At 42.3% G+C, this 25,409-nt stretch overlaps 1 protein-coding gene across 1 annotated transcript in view; it reads right to left on the reverse strand.

Moving 5' to 3' along the window:
• Positions 1-3,182: 3,182 nt before the first annotated feature.
• Positions 3,183-25,409, reverse strand: part of MICOS10 (mitochondrial contact site and cristae organizing system subunit 10) — a 35,152-nt gene continuing 12,925 nt past the window's right edge. The window contains exons 2-4 of the mRNA XM_084875262.1: positions 7,300-7,347; positions 6,085-6,194; positions 3,183-3,432 (exon numbers count right to left, since the gene is read on the reverse strand). Of these exons, the coding sequence (XP_084731388.1) occupies positions 3,418-3,432; positions 6,085-6,194; positions 7,300-7,347 (173 nt within the window). The 3' untranslated portion in view covers positions 3,183-3,417. The remainder of the gene's footprint in view (positions 3,433-6,084; positions 6,195-7,299; positions 7,348-25,409) is intronic.

Consider the following 25,409-nt stretch of genomic DNA (forward strand, 5'->3'; position numbering starts at 1 on the left):
GAGTAGGAACTCAGACCCAGGTCCTCTGATTCCAAATCCTGTGTTCTTCCTGCTGCGTAACCCTCCCTCAACCCCTTATTCCCGCCCGCTAGGACTTATCACGGACTCTCACACTTGTTCCACATGGAGGCTGTTCAGTGAACAGGAGAATTTCTGCCCTGCCCCTGCCCTGGTTTGCCCAAAATCATCCTTTGGTGTCCGAGGGGAAGTGGTACTTGCAACACATTTAAAGAAAAAAGTGGTGATAGCTTCCAGATGAGCTTGTTATCCTCAATTTAACATTCCTTTTGGTACTTAGAATTTCCACTTTCTCCCTTCCACCCATTTGCATTTATGTAATTAGAAAGCATGCAGTAGGAAACCGTTCGTGTCTCAGAACCACTCAGGAGGCTGTTCCAGCCGGTGGACTCCATCCTTGTGGAACTGCTTGGAGAGTTTATTTGGACAGGTTCAAAAATAGTCCTGCAACAATACAATCAGATTGCACCACAACAAGCAAAATGTAATTATGGCTTGGTTACATAAAAAAAAAAATGTAAGCAGTTTGGAAAACTTAAAGCAAAACTACATAGATTTTATCCTCCATGCCCAATCTCTGCATTTCCTGCAAGCAGGACTTCAAGGCTGCATCCTTAGATCTTTCGAAATGGATGAGAGGATGACACTCACTAAAGGAGACAACTCGATTGAGTGTGTTCGGAGTGTGTTCGGAGGCTGTTTCTCAGAACAAAGGCATCATTCTGCATAGGGCAAATGCAGCCCATTAAAGGCTCCCCCGTGGGTACTGGGAATGCCAAAACCATTCACCTAAATGAGTTCAAAATACATATTGTTCTGGGCCAAATTATAGTGTCAAGCTCAGACTATATGTATTTATGTATGTTGGCAGAGCAGGCCTCTTTTGGGGCGCCAGTTTTATCCTCGTATCCTGTGCCCAGTTGGGTTGCCATCTCTCTCTCCCCCCCGCTTTAAACCCATGAATTTCCTTGTATTTGGTTTCAGAAGGGCAGATAAGAAGCAAAGTCAAAGTTTCACAGCCCCACAAGGGAACAGGGCCCCGGAGGACTTGAATTCCTAGCGAAACTTAGAACAGAACGTATGCTTTTGCCAACAAGCTGGAACTCTCTGAGGCTGACTTGCGACGGGGGCAGGGAGTGGGGACAAGATCGAGCATTGTGCTTCGGGCCAGTCTCTGCTAAGAGCTACAAGACAGGAATACAAAGTAGTCAGAATTAAAGCAAACAGCCAATGCTTCCTTTGTCTGGCCTCTGCCCAGAAACATTCCCTCACCGAGCTCACCAGTTTCTCAAAACACTTAAGTGGCATTTCAAAGATGCTGGGCAGAGGAATTCATCCAAATAAATGCCTAAAACCTAATAACTAATGACAGAGAAGTCTGATTCCAGTATCCGTTTCCACTCCAGTCTTCTGACATGTCTAGAGAATTAGTGGGAATACTGTTTTCTGGTGTTGACTTATGGGGTGGGGTTAGGGGAGGGGGACCTCTTATTCTTCTCCTGCCTAAATAAAAATGGAAAAATTGGGACAAAATATTAACTTGTAAAGCAAATATGAAGAAGACAAGTGTAAAGGATGAAACAGGTTGCTGGTTTTTTTTCTTTTAATTACATGGGTTGTCTTGATCATGGAGTGAAGAGGGCAACATGAAGAACAGTGGAATGGCTATAGCAAGCCATGGCCATGACTTACAGTCCTAGGCTCAGCCCTGTCTCTGGGCTTTAACAGATTCAAAGAAACAAAACAGCCCAGAGGGCAGAGGAGCTTGGACAGTTTGCAGGGCAGAGGACCACTGCTGAGCATACCTTTCCAGAAAGAAGAGTAAAGGATGAGGGAGGGGAAAAAGAGGGGGTATTTCTACCCTGAATCTACTCATTACAACACTTACAAGAACTGTCTGGTTGATGTTCCAGAACGGGGCCCAGACACCAGGTGCACCGGTGCCCAGCCTCACCTCTGCACCTTTCCCTGCCCCACTTGCTCTGGCTGCACGGGCCCACTGGTTCCCAAGCTCTGCCAGCACTGCGCAGGATTCAAGCCTTCGCCTAGCTCCTTTCCTTTCCTTGTCTGTCAGGAACACCCAGGTCAACTTCACATCTGAGTGCACGTTATTCCCACCTCTGCCAGGCCACCCTGAGGAGACCGAGTTGTTCCTTCTTTGTCTTCACTGCACTTTGTCTGCAACCTCCTCTTCCAGTGTCACAAGAGTTTGTCTGTCTGTCCTTCCATCGAACTCTAAGCTCCCTGAAGGCAGGGGAGTGTGTCTTGTCTTTCCATCCAGCTACATCTGCTGTCTACAACAGTGCCAAATTCACAGTAGTTGCTCAGTCAACATTTACAGGACAAAGAAACAGGTGGGATCACCTCTGCCCATCTTAATACTATATAATAAAGAGCTAATATGCTAATTTGACCTGAACAGCCCAATGACCTGAGGGACAACCTTCCGAATTTCGTGCACCGGGCCTCTAGTTTTATTATAAAAAGAAATAAGCATGAAAGACTGAGTTCTGGGGTTCTGCATATTTTCAGAAGAAATTGCTACGACTTGTGTCCAGCCTTCCTGTTTCAAGTGAAATCAAAGGAATAAACTCACAGAGGGGCATTAGAAGTGGCCCTTTTGTCCTCAAAGTTCAGCTGCCACGTGAAAGCAAAAGTCAAGCCTCAACGTGTCCTTCCAGCCAGTGGATATGCCATGCACTCTCCCAAACCTCAGGCCAAAGCACCCAGTGCTAAAAACCGCACTGTCAAGCTCCATGAAGCTGCGGAAATTGTGCCATCACACTGTGAGGCTTCAGCACAGCAGGCTGCACACCCTGCTGATGCAGCCAGCCATCTGCCCTCAGCGAGCAGGCTCAGCTGAAAAGTGCCCTGCTGGGCCCATTGGTGAGAAGAACAGACAGATAGTAAAGAGCTGCTATCGTGAGGCGAGGCTTCTCAAGACATTCGTCATCTTCACCAGACAACGCAGCGGCAACCTCCAGCCTCCGATTTATGAGGTGGAAGCAGTTCTGAAAACTACACATTAGGAATGCACCACGGCTGTGGTTTCAGGAAGGTTCTCAGAGAGCTGGGGACCAGGCGGGCACAGCTGTTGGCAGCTCAAGTATAATCTTCCTCATGCTCAGATACAAAGGCAAAGAAATGCAGGCAATGCACTAAGCTGCCTATTTTTGTTTAATTTATTTCTTTTAAGACCACCTCCTTGCAATTTCCAGAGAGAAAATACAAAACAAGAAACAGACTTGGTTTCAAATACATAAACAGTGTGCTGGAGTTTAAAGCGCTGCTGATAACATTGTTACAGAAGAATGTCAGCTTACTCCAGGGCACTTCAGTATTCCTGAGGAATAAACATGATTTCTCTTCTCCTCCCACTGAGATGTTCTCCGGTGTGAGTCACTGCTTCTGCTCCTGGAAAGTAAGGACACTCAGGTTAGAACTGTACAGACAGCACTGTGACAACTCCCTCTAACGTGCTGCTCCAGGAAAAATGGGCCTTAAAACCTTACCACCCGGTTTGCTTTAAAACTGTCTCAAGCTCTGGCCGGGTAGCTCAGTTGGTTAGAGCACAGTCTAAATTTGCCAAGGTGGGGGTTCGATCCCTGGTCAGGGCACATACAAGAATCAACCAATGAATGCATAAATAAGTGGAACAACAAATCTCTCTCTCTCTCTTTCTCATCAACCACCACCACCATCACAAAACAACACCAACCAAACCAATCAACCAACCAAAAACTGTCTCACAAGGGGACTGTATACATCCTGCCCACATTCTAAAGAAAGGCTTCCCAAACTTTAAGGAAGGAGAAAGAGAAAGGAGCAGAATAGGGCTAAACAACTGGCACTTGAATAAGTATATTCCTAAATCCATCAAAGGGATAGATGATAGATCACAGATGAGTGGAAAAATCATGGGTCCAGAATCAAACAGCCTACTAATGACGGGATCTTTGGCAAGTTTCTTAACCTCAGTTAAATTCAAATTTCTCATCTTCTGAATGAGGATACTAACATCTTGCTCACAAATCTACTGGGGGAAGGGAGGTCTAGAGAAAGAAGACAGAGCACTTAGGATGACCCACAGGGCATAACTGGCACTCAAGAAGCAATTACCATAATATGACTACATTTGAAAAGCCCTAACTTGGGACTTTACTCCTTTTTAGAGAATGGAGGATGACAACATCGAGGCACAGATTCAAGTTCAGATAAAGTTTCAAGGCCATTCTGGAGCAGTACACACAAGGCTGTAAAAAATGTAACAATATTTTCCACAGTAACTTCCACCCATTAAATATATAACATGCATATAATCACCCCTGAGCCATTATCCATGGCAACTCAGTCTGAAACATTTCAAACAATTAAAAGACCTGAAGCTCCTCTCCTGTTCTTTCTGTTCTCCCCCAATTCAGCTGTGGTGCCAACAGAGTGGAGAGCTGGGACAAGTGGAGACTGCCTGTCGTCAGCTCTGTGCCACACAGCTGCACCTCTTCTTGTGCTGTCCCTCTGATTACCTCACCCTGGCTCTGGCGCGGAGATGGTTCATTAATATGGAGAGTGGCGAAAGGCCTGCTACTTCCTAACTGGCCAACTCTCCCTGCTCCCAGTTCTCTCTCCAAACGCACATAGGATGGTTGGTAGGCAGCAACACTGTGGGTAGGTGCTCTAGAGAAAGGCGATCGAGCTGTGGTGGGGAACTGTCATTTGAGATTTGGTGACAGCTTTTGACCAGAATTGGGACATTCATTTGATCCACATTTCTGCTCTACTTGTTATTATGATGAAACAATGGACAAGTCAATCACCCTTCCTTGGTTGCCCTCAGCTACAATAACAAACATATCTATCGTACTTATATAATACCTCACAGCTTAAAACCATATTCACATTTAATCCTCACAGCAATCCTATAGGTAGAAAGCATTACCCTCATTTTATAGATAGAAAAGAGACTCTCAGAAACGAGTAACTCAAGATCACATAGGAAGCAAGTGACAGACCACGACCCACACGCAGGTCTCCTGGTTCTGTGCTCTTTCCACTAGCCTCCTGAGGCTGCCCAGTTCACAGTGATTCTAGCTCAAGGGTAACCAAGAAAGCAGATGATTCTACATATCAAGGGAGTGTGAAGATCTTCACTGAAGTTTGTACTGCTATAAAGGTTAAGCCTGAGGCAATTAACACATATAACAGAATCCACCATTTACGTCATTCATTTTACATTTATTTGAGTGCCTACTTTGTTCCAGGTCCTGGAGATACAAAAATAAATACACCCCTCTGTCCTTGAGCACATAGCTTCCCATGATCCTTTCACTTACACCCCAGGTAACCAGCCCTCTAAATGATGAGAAACGCTGCCTCAGACAGTCTTCAGGGAATGTGCCAGCTTACTTAAGCCAATATTGAAAATGATGATTTTTGGAAAGAATCTTTTAAATCTTTTGGACTTTTTAAAAATGCCGCGAGAAGCGGGACAAATTGTTAAAAATCGGGACTGTCCTGCCAAAAGCGGGACGTCTGGTCACCTTACTCTTGAGGCATGTGCTATATTTTTCATCTTGTCTGCATCATTAAAGATCCATCTGTAGGCAAGGACTTTGGCAGCATTATGTGGGACATGCAGTCAAGAACCTGCTTTCTTCAATAAAAAGCAGAATAATGACTGAATCCCAGAAGTTTGCAAGTTTAGTTTGAGTATGTGTGAGATGTTTACAGGGCACTCTGAAATCTTGAACAAAAGTGCTACATACAGATATTTAACACAAATTTACTTTACAATAATGATACACTTTCAGGCAGGTTTGTCAGTTCCAGTCAGCTAACATATGAGTATAGATCTGAATGCACATATGCATCTTAAGGTCGAGGGGAGGGGAGAGACTAGAGGAACCAAAGTGGTGTCAACATCACTAAAAGCCAAAGAGCAATTGGGATCTCAGTGGTACCACATGACATGCACACTTTATTCATTATATATAATATAAAAAATTCTTCGGGGACTGAGGATAAAACATTTTTGTTGGAAAGAGAGAGAAATATCATATCGATACATACTTTAACATATTTTCCATGTAGAAGATATGGAGCCTGGAAATCATGCTGACAGTTGGAGAGGGCCATTCCCAATCCCATGCCAGAACCAAAGGCTATTGGCCACATTCTTCCTAGTGAGCAGAAAAAGGAAAATCCCAACAGGGAACCATTAGGAGCAGATTCAGCTTGTTTTCTGGCTCAAATACATTTACTTAGGGTTCAGTAAATATTCAGCTTGCATCACACAGATTTGTCAATGTTTCATCAGCAGTCAATAAAAGGAGGAGGGAAACTATTGGTAAACTTATTAATTTACCAAGTATTTATTAAGCAGTTATGCTGCCAGGTTTGAGGTATTAATAATGGTACATGGGCATGGTATATAAGGGTACAATATATTATAAAAAGAGTAGACATACTTGAACCTTTTAACTTCTCTTTATCAGTTCTAATCATTTAAACCATTTTTTTTAACCTTAACAGAAATATTTCAGTAAGGTGCTTGAATTTTTAAAATATCTAAGATTTTTAACACACACACACACACACACACACACACACACACACACACACACACATATATGTATGTATGTATGTGTGTGTGTGTATATATATATATATATATATATATATATATATATATATATTTTTTTTTTTTTTTTTACACAGCTTCCCCACCTCCCCTATATATTTTTATTATAGTAAGTCATAAGGCTTACTTAAGCCAATACTTAAAATGATTATTTCATATCAGCAACATGTGTTACTTATGATTCTATAGTTAAGTATTCCCACTGTTCTTCATGGAAAGATGTCAACAGCCAAACTTCAGCTCCTCTACAGAATGAAAGGGATATAGCCTATTCTTCGCTTAGAATAATTTTTGGCCTACTTGTTTTTATCACTAGCACAACCCTCATTTTCAAGTTCCTTTCAAAAAAATTTATAATTAGAAATATTTGAGCATGAAGATTTGGCCAAATGACTCACTGGCATAAAGCACATTTTAAAATGATGTCATATTTTAGATATCAGGCACCCTGACTCAATGCCCCAGGGGAATGCTGGAGATGGTCAACCATTGTGACCTCTTCTGAGTCCACATTCTTTGTCTAGCTACCTAAACCCATAAATGGCTGGGCCGGCAGTCATGCAGATGTGCCTTCCAGAAGTGTTCCTGCTATGTGTATGTACACTAGGACATTATGCTAGAAAGACAGCAAGAGTCATACTTACTTTTAAAGAAGGTAAGTGAGAAAACAAGTCCTAATCCCAAACCAGTACCTGCAAAGAGGTGGGGAACATTATATCTTGTTAATAATAATTCAACAAAAATAAAATGAACATTTCATAAATGTGAACATCTATAATGATGTTTTTCATAATTTGGTATACAGTTGATTTTTCATTTCTAACTTTCCTTCTTGTTATCAGAGGCTTTTTAGATGCCCTAGTCCCCTGCCCACAACAGGGGCTGAAAACGTTATTCTCTGTTCTGTTTACAAACGTCTTGGGCGGTGAGAGAACAAGCCAGGAAACTGTTCCCGAGGAGAGGCTCTGCCCTGCTTGGGAACGCCTTCCTACCCTCTTCTGCAGGGCGCCACGGCCAGAACATCAGAAATGATGATGTCAACTGGAAGCTCCTATCACTTCAACAGTTTGAGTGAAGATGGAAAGAAGTGATCCAGAATGATCCCCCTCATTTTACTCATAGGGCATTTTAACCACTATCTTTCAAAATAAAAGAACACACACAAAAATTGATCTTAATGATTTGGTAGGAAAAAATTATAAATATCTATTTTTTTATTTTTAAAATATATTTTATTGATTTTTCACAGAGAGGAAGGGAGAGGGATAGAGAGCTAGAAACATCGATGAGAGATACATCGACCAGTTGCCTCCTGCACACATCCCCACCGGGGATGTGCCGCAATGTACATGCCCCTGACTAGAATCAAACCTGGGACTCTTGAGTCCGCAAGCAGACGCTCTATCCACTGAGCCAAACGGTTTTGGCAATGTCTTATTTTAAATTAAACTTCACAGGCATCTAAGCTAGAAAAAAGGATCAAATCCTCATATTTACCAGTATTTCTCAAACGTTTGTCATTCTAATGCTACGGTCACAATTTCTGCTACATCACACATCACCTGTATAATTATTTGCTTAATCGTTTTCTTTTGAAAAATTATCAATGCATGTATTTGATTAAATAACTTTAGCCTCAACTTAAGTAACAATATTCGTATAATTATAGATTTGAGTGCTAACGACATTTTTTCCATTAAGTGTGTTAAAATGAATATAGAACCATTAAAATAAAAATATTTGTCTGTGGTACCACTTTAGGAAAAAAATCACCTCACATTCTACTGTAGTAATACATGTCCCAAACTTTGAGATAAACTTATATGTGCCAAGGAAGAGAACCAAAATCTGATTTTCCCCCCTTCAGATTTGACAATTGTCTTCGCACCTTTCAGAGCATGCTGATACTCTTTACTTTTGTTCCATGGTCCAACAGAGCACCTGACTACCATCTTTACAATTAACCATTTGTAGGCCACAAGTAAGCATCTACAGGCGCAAAAGGCGGGCCTTTTTAAATTAAATTCAAAATATCGTGGCAGTTAACTGATTAAACACCACATAAAAGTTCCAATTCTCATTTGCCTGAATGGTTTTCAAATCTGAATAGATTTCAAATTCCAAGAGCTTCCTCTCTGGCTAACCATGATTTTAGGCTACCACAATATGAACATTCAAGTACTCCTCAGTCTACCAATCTGACCCTTTCTGCTCCAAACACAGGGAACTTAAGCAGAGCAAAAAGGCTAACCCATATCTTTTTTTCCCCTTCAAATATGTTTTTATTGATTTCAGAGAAAGGAGAGGAGAGGAAAGGAAAGGGAGAGAGAAACATCAATGATGAGAGAGAATCATTGATCGGCTGCCTCCGAGGACTGAGCCTGCAACCAGGGCATGTACCTCAACCGGGAACTAAACAGTGACCTCCTGGTTCATGCGTTGATGCTCAACCACTAGGCCACAATGGCCAGCCCATACTGTTTTGTGTGTGTTGTGTGTGTGTGTGTGTGTGTGTGTTTTCAATCCACCTATGCAACAATCCAGTTGATGTTGGCTTGAAGAAAGTATTTATGCTATTACCCGAATGATTTCTGATCATTCTCCCCTATCATATACATGTGGCCATGATGTATGTTCCTTTCCTATGACTATATCCTACACAAACATGAATTTTAATAAAAAATTATTACTTTGCTCTGTCCAAAAGACCTTGCATTAGGTAATGATTTGGTGCCCAACTTTAATATGCAATATTTAAAAATCACCCATGTCATCACAATTTCCATGTAATTTTTAAAAATGGTAAAAAACAAAAACAAAAAAAAACTAGTCAGTTTACAGACCACAATGATTAACATACTCAAGACCGACATAATGAGAAAGAAAGTGAACTAACATTTTAGTATTTCCAATAAATACCAAACATGTTCTTCCTTTCAAAATATTATTAAACCAAACAACCTGATAAGGTATGACGCCCCCTTTTCCAGACACAGAAGTAACTTGCTCAAGGACACTGTTTAGCTAGTGGTAGAGCAGAATTGGGCCCAAGTCTGCCAGACTCCAAAGCCACTATATCCTCTATATGTCCTGACACTGAATTCCCCTCCAACATTAACCCCGAAACAATCTCTACCTCCCACGGGAAACTGGAGTATCAAGATTTCTACTGCCAGTGCGGTAAGATGCAGCCAAAAACAAATTGTGCTTCCTATGCAACAGCCAGAACACTAGGCAACGGGTAAGTAACAAGTCCCCACAAGGCCAATGGGCTTGTTCAGATCCATTCCCAGACTAATCCGACGGCACATGTCACACACACAAATCTACCTGGTGGGCATGAGTCAAGAACTTCAGAGAAATGGGAGCTATCGCGATTGATACTCCTTGGCAAGAATCTGCTGTTGCTTGATTTATAAAATGGCACAGGGCTCAATTTCAAAACGGCTTGCCTCACCCCCTTGCAGCTGGAAGATGAGTAAGACAGTAAATTGGTACTAGAAAATGAGGTAAAGGATTTGGACTGGCTTACAGATTTCAAACCAGGCAATGGGATGGGGAGGTAGGCCAGTAAAAACATAATGGCTTACAATCAGAGCTTTTGGTCTTCTCCATCTGGAAGGCAATTTTTTGGCAGAGAAATCAAAAGCCCAAAAGGAAAATATTTCAGCATTTTTCTTGTCCTTCTGACTCCATGCCTGTCTCTCCTATTTTCCCCCCAAGGAAAAAAAGCTCTCTGATGTTCAATTTTCCTAGCAGTAGACCAAGAAAGATGCTAAGCCCACTGCTAACATATCGCTCAACCACAAAGATAAGAAATGCTTCAACATCAATCAGCATAGAGTAGAAAATCTTTAATCTCTAGACTTCATTTAAGTTAAGGTATATGCCCAACCACCTAGTTTTGCAAGTATAAGGTCAAAATCACAGTTCAGACTAGCCAAAGACAGGTTGTCCTCTATGATCTGTTAAATTGAGCTGCTATGTCTTCAATTCTGGAGTGATTCTCCCCCTCCATTTCTATATTTTTAAGACACAAAATAGCAAGACTATCCTCTTCAGAAAAAAAAATTCAAAAAATGATTTTTAAATGCCAGTGTTTTACTTGAGGTTAACTATCTCAGTTATTTAAAGAGACAAACAATGGTGGAGCTGCTGATGAGTTTTACAGGTTCAAGTTCTCACATGCTCAATTTTCTTTAAAAGGCAACATGTTGCTTCAAAGAAAGTCCCACCTGATCAGGGGACACCAACTCTGCAGCTGTTTCCACTAAAGATTGGCACCTCTGCACCAGGTTTAAACTTCATTAACAATAAAACATGAAAGGTTTGTCTTACAATAAAAACAAACCAACATGGAAAAGAGAAGAGCTTTTTCTGCCTTTGGCCACCTTTTTTCTGTTGTTGCATGACAAGCTCCCTTACAGGAAAAAAGCCAAAGGAAAAAGTACAAAGCATTTTTCACCTTCCCTGGAAGCAAATATTTAACTATGAAAACAGTTTATATAACTCTGCCTCCCCCCACACAAGCCTGTTCTTTTGGTCCATGCTGTCTGGAATGACAAGTAACCCTAAAGCAAAGAAATGCCTGCTTATAGGTACACATCTTCCTCATGGCACAGCCCAATTATGAGGGGAAGACTGAGGGGGGTGGGGGCAAAAAAAAAAAAAAAAAAGCCACACACACACACACCCCACAACAGAGGAGCCTTATGGAATTGACATTAGGCAAAGAGCCCATGCTCTGAAACCATTTCTTTTGGAGAGGAAAAAGAATTGGCACAAATTCTTTCAAAAAGAAATTACTCCAAATCAATCTAACCCTGCACTTGAATGCATGCTTAGTGCCCAAAAGGACATCATAAAACTGGCTAGTAGATAAACACACATTTTTAGGAAGAAGCAACTCCCTAACAGTTCATCTGATACTATTTTAATAACAAAACAACAGAGAACTCACTCCCACTAACTACATATAAAACACTGCCTTATCTTATGCCCATGTGAATTCTGTAATAAATTAAAAAGAACTAACAGAGGTATGCCAAGTGTACACGTTAAGCCACATTTTGTGTAAGAAAGAAGGGGAAATACACGTTGATGGCTATTACTGTGACATATGGACAGTTTCCAGTTAGTCAATGAAACTTTATTTAGAAAAATCTTTGCCCTCACCATGCCACGTCATAAAGCTTTACTTCACTGCAAATAATTAGGAACCAGACATAATCAACAAGAATTAACAAGCAGTCTACATAACCCAATTGCAGTCTTGAAGTAGAAATGTACTTTGGATGTTAGTCCCTCAACAAAACAAGCCAGAGCAACACATGCTCCTGCCCTATCCATTTTGTAAAAGTTGCCATTGCCAATGGACTTTCAATTAAGAGGTATAATTCACTGTTTGAAGAGGCGCAGAAAAAAAAAAACAAATCCTCTCAGAAAACATTTCTCTAAAATTTCAGAGGCAGAAAAAAATCCACAAGCCTACCTCATTTGTCTCTTTAGTATACGTTGTTTATGTGATAATTATGATCTCACTCCAGCTCACATTTAACACTTCAAACCAAGCTCCTAAATTCTTATATGTAGTTATCAATGCTAAATTTGATCTGTAGCTTTAAATTAATTAAAATAGCAAAGCAACTCCATTTTAATTTGTACAATAACATATATCTAGATGTATGAGCAGAAACTTTGCCATAGGCAACTGGCAGTTTATAAATAGGAGAAGCTACAGGAATTACAAGCAAGTTTTTAAGATCCTAGTAGCTATGTGCCAAACAACTGTATTCTTAAATGTCTGAAAGAAAAGATACAGCTTCCAGAAAACGAAGGGCTTGCTCTCCTGCTGAGTGGAATGGCAGGAACACTGATGTTGTAGTGAGACAGGCTAAGTTCTAACCACTGCTAACTCCTGACCTGCTGGCTCTCTGATCTCTGGTCAGTGACTTAACCCCGCACAGCCTCAATGCGTCCATCTGCAGAGGGAAGACTATCTTACAGGGCTGCTGAATAAGGAAAATGTAAGGTAGATAAGCAGTGTCTAACAGAATTTAATAAGTGATAGTAAATTCTACCACCGCTTTAATAAAACTCAAAAGATGTCAAAAGTGTAATATAATATAGCCCGTCGGTGTAGCTCAGTGGTTGAGTATGGATCTATGAATCAGGAGTTTGCAGTTTGATTCTTGGTCAAGGCACATGCCCAGGTTACCAGCTCATTCCTCAATAGGAGGTGTGCAGTAGGCAGCCAATCAATGATTCTCTCTCATCACTGATGTGTCTCTCTCTCCCTCTCCCATCCTCTGAAATCAATAAAAAATATATATATTTTTGAAGGTGTATGTAATAGTTATTCCTATTTAAATACCAGTCAGGATCACACCGAGGGTGAGCCTCAGATGGAAGTTAGATCCTTTTCCCCCTCTCTTCACACAGTTGACTATATTTCATTGGCATTAGCAATTGTTTCTAGGAATACATCAAATTTTGACATATATTTTAAATAGGGGATTCCTTAAGACTCACTGTTGAACTAGAACACTTTGCTCTAAAATATTATAAAGATTTTCCTAGAGCTATCTGTATTTAATAAAGCTATATTTATGCTTTGAACATGGATTACTATCAAATTGACCTATTTATAATGGAGATGTTTTCCTGTTCAATCACGTTTCTATCAACACTATTACAACCATCAAATGCACTTGTTCTGACAGAACAAACACGAATGTGCTTTTATAGAAAAGTACCCTAGGGACTGAATTTAGTCAGAACTACATTTCCAAGAAACATTCCTGATTTATGAAAGATGCTCAGGGCCCAATTTATGAGGGGGGAAACAGTTTTCAGTCAGTTCCAAGCTGTGTCCTTTGAGGCAAAGACAGATTGTCCTTAATCCTTTGAGGCAAAGACAGATTGTCCCAGGTGTCCATGTGTAAATGCCAAGTCATGTGATCTAACCAAGAAAGAGTGCCAGGCCAAAAACCCAGAGATAGTAAACTAGATCTGTGTTAATCAGCTTCTCAAACGTCAACATTGCTGCAGAGTAGAGAGGAAATAGATTAGGAAAGGAGCTGTTGAACAAGACCTTAACCTTCCTATGGCCATCCAGACTAGACCGAGGCTGGGACATCTACAGGAATTTCTAGGTGGACATCAACTACCCACATTCTGACCAGAACAAGTAAACCAGTCAGCAGAAAGGAGTAGACAGGGAAGGTATTACTGGAAAGCTCTGCTTCAAGAAAAGCCAAACTCACAAAAGGGTCTTTTGTAAATGGGTCTCTGGGCACCACATTTTTTTTTTTCAATTCATTCATCTAAGGGAGAGAGAGAGACAGAGAGGAAGGGCAGGGGTGGGGGAAGGAGAGAGAGAGAGAGAAACATCAATTTGTTTTCCACTAATCCTTGCATTCACTGATTGATTCTTGTACATGCACTGACCAGGAATCCAGCCCACAACCCTGGTGCACTGGGAAGATGCTCCAAACAACTGAACTAAAAAGGGTCCTTTTTAAATGAGTGCAAGAGCATATGACCCTACTTTCAGAATCCTGACAGCCACACAACTTTCCAAGAATGCACAAATCAAGAAATATGTTATAAACAACAACAAAAAAAGAATTGTTTCAATAAACAATAAAGGATGCATTACATTTAGTTAGGGGGGGGGTTACTTTGGAAGTAATGACATTTATAGTGTCAGGCACTGTATATGTTTCTATACATTATTTTATTTGATCCACAGAACCACCTTTCAGGTGTATCATGATCCAGTCTTACAGAAGAGGAAACAATGTAGAGGGGTTAAGTGACTTCCCCAAGTACACACATCTAAAAAAGTTGAATTCAAACGCAGGCTGTCAGCCTCCAAAGTCATGGCTCTTTCCCATACACAGGGATAAACCTCATAGAGAAGTCAGTAGCCCTGTCTTACTGTTACATGTGATAACGAAGTATTTTTCTGGATTGCATCACTATGCATGGGTCATTTATCACTATGTTACTCTTTAATTCCTCAAGAAAATAAAAGGAGAAACCAAGATGGCGGCATAGGGTAGACACCCGAATGCAGCCTACCACAACAAATTTGAAGTTAGAACTGGAAAACAGGGAGGAATTGCCCTGAAGCACCGGATGGCTAGCTGAGAGGAGGCTCTGCCATCTGGGAAGGAGAGAGAAGGCGCGCCAACCCTCAGAAACTGTGAAGGTATGGAGAGCTGTGCCCGCGAAAAGACGCTGGCTTACTCCCGGTGAGCGGAGAGGAAGGGCCGGGCTGAGTTCACTACTGGCTTACTCCTGGTGCACAGAGAGGGCGGACAGCTAACACGCGGCTGGCTTTCTTGTTCGAGAGGAAAACAGAATCACCCTATTGCTCTGATAGACGGCCCCAGACAGGGAGAGGCCAGAATGTCAGGCAGTGGACAGAGATCTCTTGGAGGTGTGTGAAGCCAGAGGCCATTACTGTGGAACTTGGGGAGGAGCCGACGGGAAAACAAAGCTTATCTGCACCAATCCAAGACTCCGCCCCATCCAAGCTGAGCACAGAAGCTCTCCCAGAGGCTGGCTTTCTCTAAGGAGGGACTGGCCAGAACCCGAAGTTTGTCTGTGCCTTTACCAAAGAGGTGTGCGTGACTGCAACCAATCTTCCGAAACTCACTGCGAACAGGACTTTTCTAAGGCAACACTGACAGGGAACCAAAGGTTGTCTGTGCCACCCCGAGACCTCACCCCATCCAAGCAGAGTACAGAAGCCCTCCTAGCTGAGACACTGCTGATCCTCACAGCCAATTAGCTTGGAGATCAACGCTTCCCAGTGATACCAACAATAAGCAAGGCTTAATAACAAGACTGCACACACAGCCCACAAAGGGCTACACCAAGACTGTCCACTGCAGGTAACTGGGAAGGCTATGCTCCTGGGCTCTACCAGAACACCTAGCACACAAAACTATTCCATTAAATCAGGGAAACAACTAAAATGCAGACAAGAGGAAGGACACAGAGGAAGGAGATGGAGGAAAAGAAAAGATTGGACATTGAGTTCAAAACTACAGTTAAAAGGTTATTCAAGAATATCCTAAAAAAGGCCGATAAAATAAATGAGACCTATGAGGATATGAAAAGGGAGCAACTAGAAATAATAAGGGATCAACCAGAAATGAAAACATTGCCTGAAATAAAAAATATTACATAGAGTCCTAAAAACAGAATGGAAGAGCACAAGAATCAAGACAAAGATTTAGAACACAAAGTGCCAGAGGACACTCCTCCACAGAAGCAAGAAAATAGAATCTAGAAAGTTGAAGATAGTGTAAGAAACCTCTGGGACAATTTCAAGCGAACCAACATCAGAATTATGGGGATCCCAGAAGAAGACACCAAAAGAACACTGGAAGAAATAGTGACAGAAAACTTCCCCACCTGGGGAAAGAAATAGACTTACAAGTCCAGGAAGCCCGTAGAACCCCAAACAAAAGGAATCCAAGGAGGACCACACCAAGACACATCATAATTAAAATCCCAAGAGCAAAAGACAAAGAGAGAATATTAAAAGCAGCAAGAGAAAAGCAGGTAGTTACCTATAAAGGAGCACCCATACGATTGTCAGCTGATTTATCAACAGAAACCATGCAGGCCAGATGGGAATGACAAGAAATATTCAAGGTGATGAATAGCAAGAACCTACAGCCAAAAATACTCTACCCAGCAAAGCTATCACTCAGAATCGAAGGCCAGAAAAAGAGCTTCACAAATAAAAAAAAGCTAAAGGAGTTCATCACCCCCAAACCAGAATTATATGAATTGCTAAAGGGGGTTATTTAGAAAGAGGAAGAAGGTAAAGATAAAAATTATGAACAACAAATACATAACTATCAACAAGGGAATTAAAAAATCTGAGGAACAATATTAACTGGTGAATATAATAGGATCAGAGGTATGGAAGGGGAGTGGACTGACGATTCTCAGGGAAAAGGGGAGTGGGGGTGCGGGAAGAGACTGAACAAAAACTGTGCACCTACGGATGAGGACAATGGGGGGTGGGGAAAGGACAGAGGGTGGGGTGGGAACCTGGTGGAGGGGAGCAATTGGGGGGGGGGCGGGAGAGGAACACATTTGTAATAATCTGAACAATAAAGATTTATTTTAAAAAAATAAATAAAAGACACCACAGATATTTGACTTATCAGGAGTGGTAACAAAAACCTGAAATTAGAAGCAATGAGAAAGTCAACAAATAAAGCCAGGAAATAACTTCCCTGTGCACTAACTGGAGATAAAATGAATCCAAATGGGTTGAGGGCTGATAAATGACTCCAAACTGCTCAAAGGGTATTTTTGCAATTCCCTTCCCTCCCAACACCTCTAGCCCCTCCTCATCAATATCAGTAACTAGATTCTCATCCTTGTGGAAGTAAATATAAGAATCAGGGGCCCACTGTGTCCTATGTACACCAACACTATAGCTATTATGTTGTTGCCTATTCCTGATTCAGATGAAAAATTCAACTGAGAAAAATTCACTATTTTCTTTCCCTTACACATTTACTTGATCAACGTTTACTAGCATTTATTAAGTAGAAGGCACTGAGAATAGACCTGTTTCTTTACTCTTGGAACACACCACTCTAGTATGTAGTATTTATTCTTTGAAAAGTGAGCAATGTTATACAGTGGTTATACTTCAGTTATAAAGTTATATGGATTTGGGGGTAAGACAGGGTAAGCGTGATTGAGAATACTGGTTAGTTATTAGTAGTTGTATGTCAGTCCTTGGGTAAATTATATAACTTTTCATATGGAAACTAAGACTACTAGCATTAACAGTGCCTATCCCTGACTGGGGACAGTGAGATGAAATAGCATAATGTGTGCAGAAAGCTTGAAGAACGGTGCATTGCAGAGTCAATGTCCTTGTCTTCTCCCACAAAAAAATTTTTAAGAATAAATAGATCCCAGCTGGTGTGCTCAGTGGTTGAGGGTCAACCCATAAACCAGTAGGTTACAGTTCAATTCCCGGTCAGGGCACATGCCCAGGTTTCAGGCTTGATCCCCATTAGGGGGCGTGCAGGAGGCAGCCGATCAATGATTCTCTCTCATCATTGATGTTTCTATCTCTTCCTCTTCTTTCCTCTCTAAAATCAATAAAAATATATTTTTTAAAAAGAACAAATGAAACGTTAAATATTTACTGAGCACTGAAGGGTAAAAGAATTGGGTTCAACATGGGTCAGATATAAGTAAAACACAGTTTCTTCCTTGGGGAGCTTGTGATCAAGAAAGGATAACAAGTCATGTATCTATAAAAGTGGAAATTCTTCAGGGCTTCCCTGAAGAATTCTTGGTGTCCTGAGAAAAGGACAGTGTTCTCCTGAGGTTTTTTGTTTGTTTGTTTTTTAATATATTTTATTGATTTTTTACAGAGAGGAAGAGAGAGGGATAGAGAGTTAGAAACATCGATCAGCTGCCTCTTGCACACCCCCTACTGGGGATGTGCCCGCAACCAAGATATATGCCCTTGACCGGAATCGAACCCGGGACATTTCGGTCCGCAGGCCGATGCTCTATCCACTGAGCTAAACCGGTTTCGGCTCTCCTGAGGTTTTTTTTAATCTTCAAAAAAGGGGCAACATTTGAGTTGCCTTCAAGGACAGACTTTTTGCCCTGGCCAGTTTTCTCAGTGATCAGAGCATTGGGCTTGCACACCAAATGGTCTTGGGTTTGATTCCAGTCAAGGGTACATTCCTAGGTTGTAGGTTTGATCCCCAGTCCCAATCTGGGCCAGTGCACAAGGCAATCCATCTGTGTGTCTCTCTCTCCCTCCCTGCTCCAAAACCTCCCTTCCATTCTCTCTAAAAAAATAAAATAAAATAAAAACAATCAATGGCCCTAGCTGGTTTGGCTCAACTGAAGGGTCCCCGATTCGATTCCGATTCAATTCTCATCAAGGGCACATGCCCGGGTTGCAAGCTCAATCCCCAGTAGGGGGTGTGCAGAAGGCAGCTGATTAATGATTCTCTCTAATCACTGATGTTTCTATCTCTCCCTCTTCTATCTGAAATAAATAAAAAATATTTTTAAAAAAACAAAAGGAAAAAAATATCCTCTAGTGAAGATAAAAAAAAAAAAAAAGAAAAGATTTTTTAAAGCCAGAGTTTTGGGGGAATGGACATATATTCTACCCAATGGCAGAAAAGCAGGGCTTGTGTAGGAAAATGAGGGGAGAGGGGAAGACAGAAGTCTAGCCCTATCTCCTACTCTCTAGGGCCTAGAGAGTAGGAGATAGGGCTAGAAAGGGATGGATGGGAGCCATTTCGAAGGCACCAGAAGCTGAGCCAAGGAGTCTATACAGCACTTAATTCAGCAGGCAGGGGGCTTCCCTGAAGAATTCTTAAAGAGGCTAACAAGACTGAGGCTATGCTTTAGGAGATTCATCTGACTAAGGTGTGTAGGATTACTTGGAAAGGAAGAGACATTTTGCTGGCAGAATTTGTAGCACTTAACTAATTAAGTGCATGTATGTGTATCTGGGGTTTTGGAGGGTGCAGTAGGAAGGCTGTCAAAGAAAACGCTGAGAACTTCTACCTGGATAACTACAAAAACATTGGTGTTACTTATAAGTCATCAACTAACCTTTTAATACCAAATTTAAATCTAAAACGTAACTTGATTTGTAAAAGTGCAATGTGTACATTCTTTTCAGGAACACCAGACAATCTATACTAATAAAAGAGTAATATGCTAATTAGGCCGTGAGATCTTCCGGACATCCTTCTGGACATAGCTGGGGGCTTGGCCAGCCTGCAAATTGCCCCCAAACGGCCCTCAGCCCCGCGGCCAGGCTGGCCATGCCCCCCAGTGGGGACCCTCACCCTGATGGGGGCGTGGCCAGCCTACAAACGGCCATCAGCCCCACCCCCCAAGGAGACTCCCTGATCTGGGACCCCCATCAGGGCAGACCAACTGGCCCCCATCCGTGCACCAGGCCTCTATTCTATACTAATAAAAGGGTAATATGCTAATTAGACCGGGAGACCTTCCAGATGTCCTTCCGGACAAAGCCATGGTGGTGGGGCCAAGGCAGAGGCAGTTAGGGACAATCAGGCGAGGAGGGGAGGACAGTTGAGAGCGAGCAGGCTGGGAGGGGGGGGGCAGTTGGGGACGAGCAGACTGGCAGCGGGGGACAGTTGGGGGCGAGCAGGCTGGTGGCGGGGGACAGTTGGGGGTGATTAGGTTAGCAAAGGGGCAGTTGGAGGCGAGCAGGCTGGTGGGGGCGGGGGGCAGTTAGGGGCAATCAGGCCAGCGATGGGGGGCAATTGGGGGCAAGAAGGCCAGCAGGATGTGCAATTAGGGGAGAGCAGGCTGGCAGCCAACCTCCCGAGGTTCTTCCCACCCCCCCACTCCCTGATGGCCCCGATCAGCCCCAATCTGTGGCCAGGCCGAGGGACCCCACCCATGCACGAATTTGTGCACCAGGCCTCTAGTATTAAATAAAAGAGCATTCACTAAGCACTGATGCTTCAGGATTAAATCACCCCATTTTAACCCTCACAATAAATTAATTTTATTGGCCCCATTTTATACAGAAAGGTTAAATAACTTGCCTCAGGCCACAGAGCTGGGACTTGAACCAGGCAGTCTGACTCCAAAGGCCTGGTCCTTGGTTGCCATGCTACACTGCTGCTAGTGTAGCCTCCTCACAGACATACAAATAATAATAATGCTATTATAATCAGCCATTTTGATTTACCAGAAGAAACTACCTCCCAAATTTCATCCTGGCCAAACTATCTGTAGGTATGTCCTTAATTACAAACTGAATACTTACCCTGTGCTAGGCACTACCCTGGGCCCTGGGAAATAATAAGTTCCTGCACTCAGTAAGTGCATTATCTAGTGTTGGAGCCAACTAATAATTAGAAACTCAAAGTACAAGATATGACAACAGAAATAGGATGTACTAGAAGCACTGAGCACAGTACTCAAACCATCCTGGAGGATTTGGGAAGAATGAGGAAGAGATGGTGGCAGAGAAATGGACTACAAGGAGCTCAAATTCTCTTTTCTACCCATCCAACTGAAAAATATTTCCCCGCATCATACTTTAATTCCTCCTCAACAGCTCTCCCTCTCCCTTTCCATTTCCGTGTTAGGCAGAAAAGAAACAGGCGGTGTTTAAGGTACCTTTGATCAGGAATCAGGAACTTCTGAGTAGGAGTGATGACACTTAATGATGACTCTGAGATAACGAGTCCTTAGGTAAAGATATATGAAGTCGTGGACAGACAAATAGAGATAGGAAAGGGGGTCACATATTTTTAAAAGATATCAATAGGTTTGCATTTAAGGTACAGCTAGTGCAAATAGTGAATATCCCAAATCGGCATTGCAAAGGCACTGGAAAGACTTGCTGAATTTGGGGGCTTTCATGAGCAAGCAGGTTTCTCTTTGTTATTCAAATCTGGTTCTAATAAAGTACCTAGGACTATAGGTGAGGTAGGACTTAACACCCAGATGACTTTATATTATAGTAGCATTCTATAGTAGCATTTCTTAAAGGCAACATTATTCTACAAAGCCCCATAAATAAATCTCTTCAATTCACTGGACCTGCATACTTGAAGAAGCCAAAAACTTAGTTTTCATAAACTGAGTAAAGGAAAAAAGTCTTCTAAAATAAGTTATGAGCTGAAATAAAATGAATCAAGTTGGAAACTAGGAGAAAAAGTAAGTTCTGATTTTTTTCAATGATTACAGCCAATCTTTTCTGGGAATACATAAGATTAATAGCATTTATTCTAATATCAATCTAATATATAATTAGAGCAGTTATATACTGTATTTTTGTTTCCAATCAAAGTGGGATAGCCCCGGCTGGTTTGGCCCAGTGGATAAAACATCAGCCTGAGGACTGAGGGGTCCAAGGTTCGATTCCAGTCAGGGGCACATACCCAGTGGGGGGATGTGCAGAGGACAGCTAATCAATGATTCTCTCTCATCACTGATGTTTCTCTCTCTTTTCCTCTTCCTTCTTCTCTGAAATTAAAAAAAAAAAAATTAAAAAAGAAGGGTTTTCAAAGTGGGATATTTATGAGTTCAAGGTTTGTCGCATATAGGCATATGCTGAAATGGTAAAAAAAACAAAACAAAAAACAAAACTTTTTTAATCCTGCAACTAATGGATTTCAATTTAGTCATCTGAAATGATGCCAAAAAACTAGCAGCTTTCTTAGAACTACCTTCGAGTAAAAAGTGAATTATGGTGCTTTAAATCAATTGCTTCAGTTAATCATTTAAAATCTATCAAACAGGAATTCTGAGTGATTTATATGTACAGGTTCTGACAAACAATCAGAAACATTTGTTCTAACTTGTAAACATTTGTCCAAGTTAAGTAAGTCTACAAATCCATCAATAATTATGTGAGGGTGGCCGAAACCGGTTTGGCTCAGTGGTAGAGCATCGGTCTGCGGACTGAAGGGTCCCATGTTCGATTCCGGTCAAGGGCATGTACATTGGTTGCGGGCACATCCCTGGTAGGGGGTGTGCAAGAGGCAGCTGGTAGATGTTTCTCTATCATTGACATTTCTAGCTCTCTATCTCCCTTCCTCTCTATAAAATATCAATAAAATACATATTTTTTTAAAAATTAAAAATTGAAAAAAATAATTATGTGAGGGTGTTACAATAATTATAAATTATCCTATGCATCCTAATGCAGGTTTAGGTTGGATAAGGAAAAATGAAGTAAAAACAAACACAGGATTTCAATTCTTCCCATATACACTGTTAACTATTAGTCTTAAAATTCTACCAGAAGATACATCATTGAAACAACCTGAAGAGTCTATGTAATCTTAAACAAGCCCCTTGGCCACATTGTGATCTGTCAGTCCACCTGCCCTCTCTCCAAGACATGTGTTGTACCATTTTTATTCATCTATATTTTCATATCCCACATTCTCATATTTTTTCTAATTTGTACTTAAGTTTATCTTGTATTTCTTGTTCCTGTGATGCTATCTCTATAAAGAGCATTTCAAATTTCATTTTCTTCGCTTCTTACTTTTAAAAATGACAAGTTAAGAGGATCCAAGATGGCTGCTCGGGTATACACCTAGCCGCAGCAGCTCACAACAATTTCAAGGGAATACAACTAAAATGTAGAGTGGACGTTGCCCAGAGCTACAGGTAGTCGACTGACTGAAAACTCTACAATAGGAAGGAGGGAGAAAACCAGAAGGAAAATCAGAGGAGCTGAAAAAAAGCCTAAGGTACGGAGACATGCTGCGCGCTCGCACGCACGCGCGCGCGGAGAGGTCGCAGCCGGAGAGGAGGAGAGGGCTGGGTGCTGCCTGGCGTTCCCTAGCAGGAAGGAAATAGAACCCCCAGCCTGGGCTGAACCCCCGAACCGGCAGCGCTGAGCCCCAAGTTATGTGCCAGACCCTGGGGACCCAGGCTCCGGCAGGGGGAGACAATCCCGGGGGACGGCGAAATGCGGGGCCCCCGGAGTCGCGCGCACATGGCGCGCAGAGGACTGAATGTTGACTCTGATGCTGGATTACCCTAGCCGGAAGAAACAAAGCCTCCGGCGGCAGCTCTGAGCCTCAGTCCAGACCGCCCCGAACTCCGGGTCTGGGCCAGTCCCTGAGGACCCAGGCTCGGGCAGGGGGAGACGGAGCTGTGAGGTGGAGTCCTGGGAGCGCGGCGAAAGGCCGAGCCCCCGGAGTCGCGCACACTGTGCGCAGAGGACAGTCTGTTGACTCTGATCCTGGACTCCCCTAGTGGGAGGGAGAAAGAAAGCCCCAGACTGGAGGAATGCCACGAGGAGCAGGAGCCCCTGCCGGACACCGGCCAGCCGGGCGCCAGCAAGGAGCTGGGCGACGGGGCCCCCAGTGGGGGGGGTGCCCCTGAGCCTTCGACTGCTGAGTGCTGGCAACCGAGCCAAGGACAGGGGCTGCTTCCTGGGCGGCGCCGACCCCGGCAACAGGCTGGAGCAGCGCGGGAGCCCGCGGAGAACAAAGGGGTGCCACAGGCCAACCTGCTGAGCTCCCAGGACAAGGAGGAAGAAACCAAAGAAGTTCTCAATGTGAAGAAATCAAGTGAGAGCAAATGATAGTAAAATTACTTAAGAAAGAATACAAAGAAGATCTTGAAAAATCAAAGACTAGTCAGAACTCAACGCACCAGCCAACATTGCAACATAAATGCGTTTTGTTTTGTTTTTTTAAAAATGACAAGTTAAATTGCTAACTGTTAACGGTTACCAACTCCAACACTTTCACTTTATAAGTAATACAGTTTTCTTATCTTTTTTTTTTTAACATGCATGCATGTAACCAATCAATGAATTTTCACACTAAATACAGCCATGTTACCAGCAATCAGAGCAAGAAACAGAAGATAACATCCCAGAAGCCTGCCTGTGCCTCCTTTGTCAAAAGTTGTCATCCAAGGATAACCATATTCTAACTTCTAATAGCATAGAGTAGTTTTGCTTGTTTTTAAACTTACAGAAATGGAATCACACAGTGAGTACGTTGGCCCAATAGTGTTGAAAATAGCTGTATGTAGTTCATCGATAGTTGTACTAGAGGTTCAGTGCATGAATTTGTGCATGGGTGAGGTCCCTCGGCCTGGCTGGCTATTGGAGCCATCTAGCCCAGTCTCCATAGGGGCCAACTGGGGCTGGGGGGTGGAGGGGGGATGGGAGGCAGCGGAGGTTTGCTATGGGAGTGTACTGACCACGAGGGGACAGCTCCTGCATTGAGCATCTGCCCCCTGGTGGTTGGTATGTTGTCACAGCGACCGCTAAGCAGTCACTTAGGCTTTTACTAATGTATATATAGATAGATTATAACTGCTGTGTAGTAGGCCACTACATTAATATACCACAGTTTACTTATCCATTCTGTTGATGGGCACTTGGGTGGCTTCTAGTTAATCTTATTATGAATAGTGTTCTATGAACAGTCTAGAAAGTCATTTGATGAACAGATGTATGAATATCTCTGAGGTACATACCTAGATATGGAAAATCTACGTCATAGGGTGAACATATAGTTAAGCGTTAGTAGATACCGCCAGTTTTCCAAAGTAGTTACACCGATTCATACTTCCAAGAGCTGAACCTGAGGATCCTGGTTGCTTATATCTGCACTGAAACTGAGTATTTTTCATCCTTTTGGTTTTACATAACTTTTGAAGTATAATGTATGTACAATAAACTGCACCCATTTAAACTGTATAATATATGCCAAGACCGGTTTGGCTCAGTGGATAGAGCATCAGCTTGCGGACTGAAAGGTCCCAGGTTCGATTCCGGTCAAGGGCATGTACCTTGGTCGAGGGCACATTCCTGCTGGGGGGTGTGCAAGAGGCAGATGATCACTGATTCTCTCATTGATGTTTCTAACTCTCTATCCCTCTCTCTTCCTCTCTGTAAAGTATCAATAAAATATATAATAAAAAAAAAAAAACTGTATAATATAATGAGTTTGATAAGTGAAAGGAACACCACAATGAAGCAACAGAATACTATCAGCCCACTTTTACAAAGTGGTAGTACCATTTTACACTCCCATCAACAGTGTACAAGAACACAGACAACAGTGTGGTGATTGTTGGAAAGGAATAGGGGAGGGAATGGAGGAAGGTAAAGAGGAGATAAATGGTGATAGATGGATACTTAACTTGGGGTGATAAACACACTATACAGTGTACAGATGATGTGTAGTAGAATTGTGCA

Source organism: Pipistrellus hanaki (genome assembly GCF_964339955.1).
Source record: "Pipistrellus hanaki genome assembly, chromosome: 2".
NCBI classification, from domain to species: domain Eukaryota; kingdom Metazoa; phylum Chordata; class Mammalia; order Chiroptera; family Vespertilionidae; genus Pipistrellus; species Pipistrellus hanaki.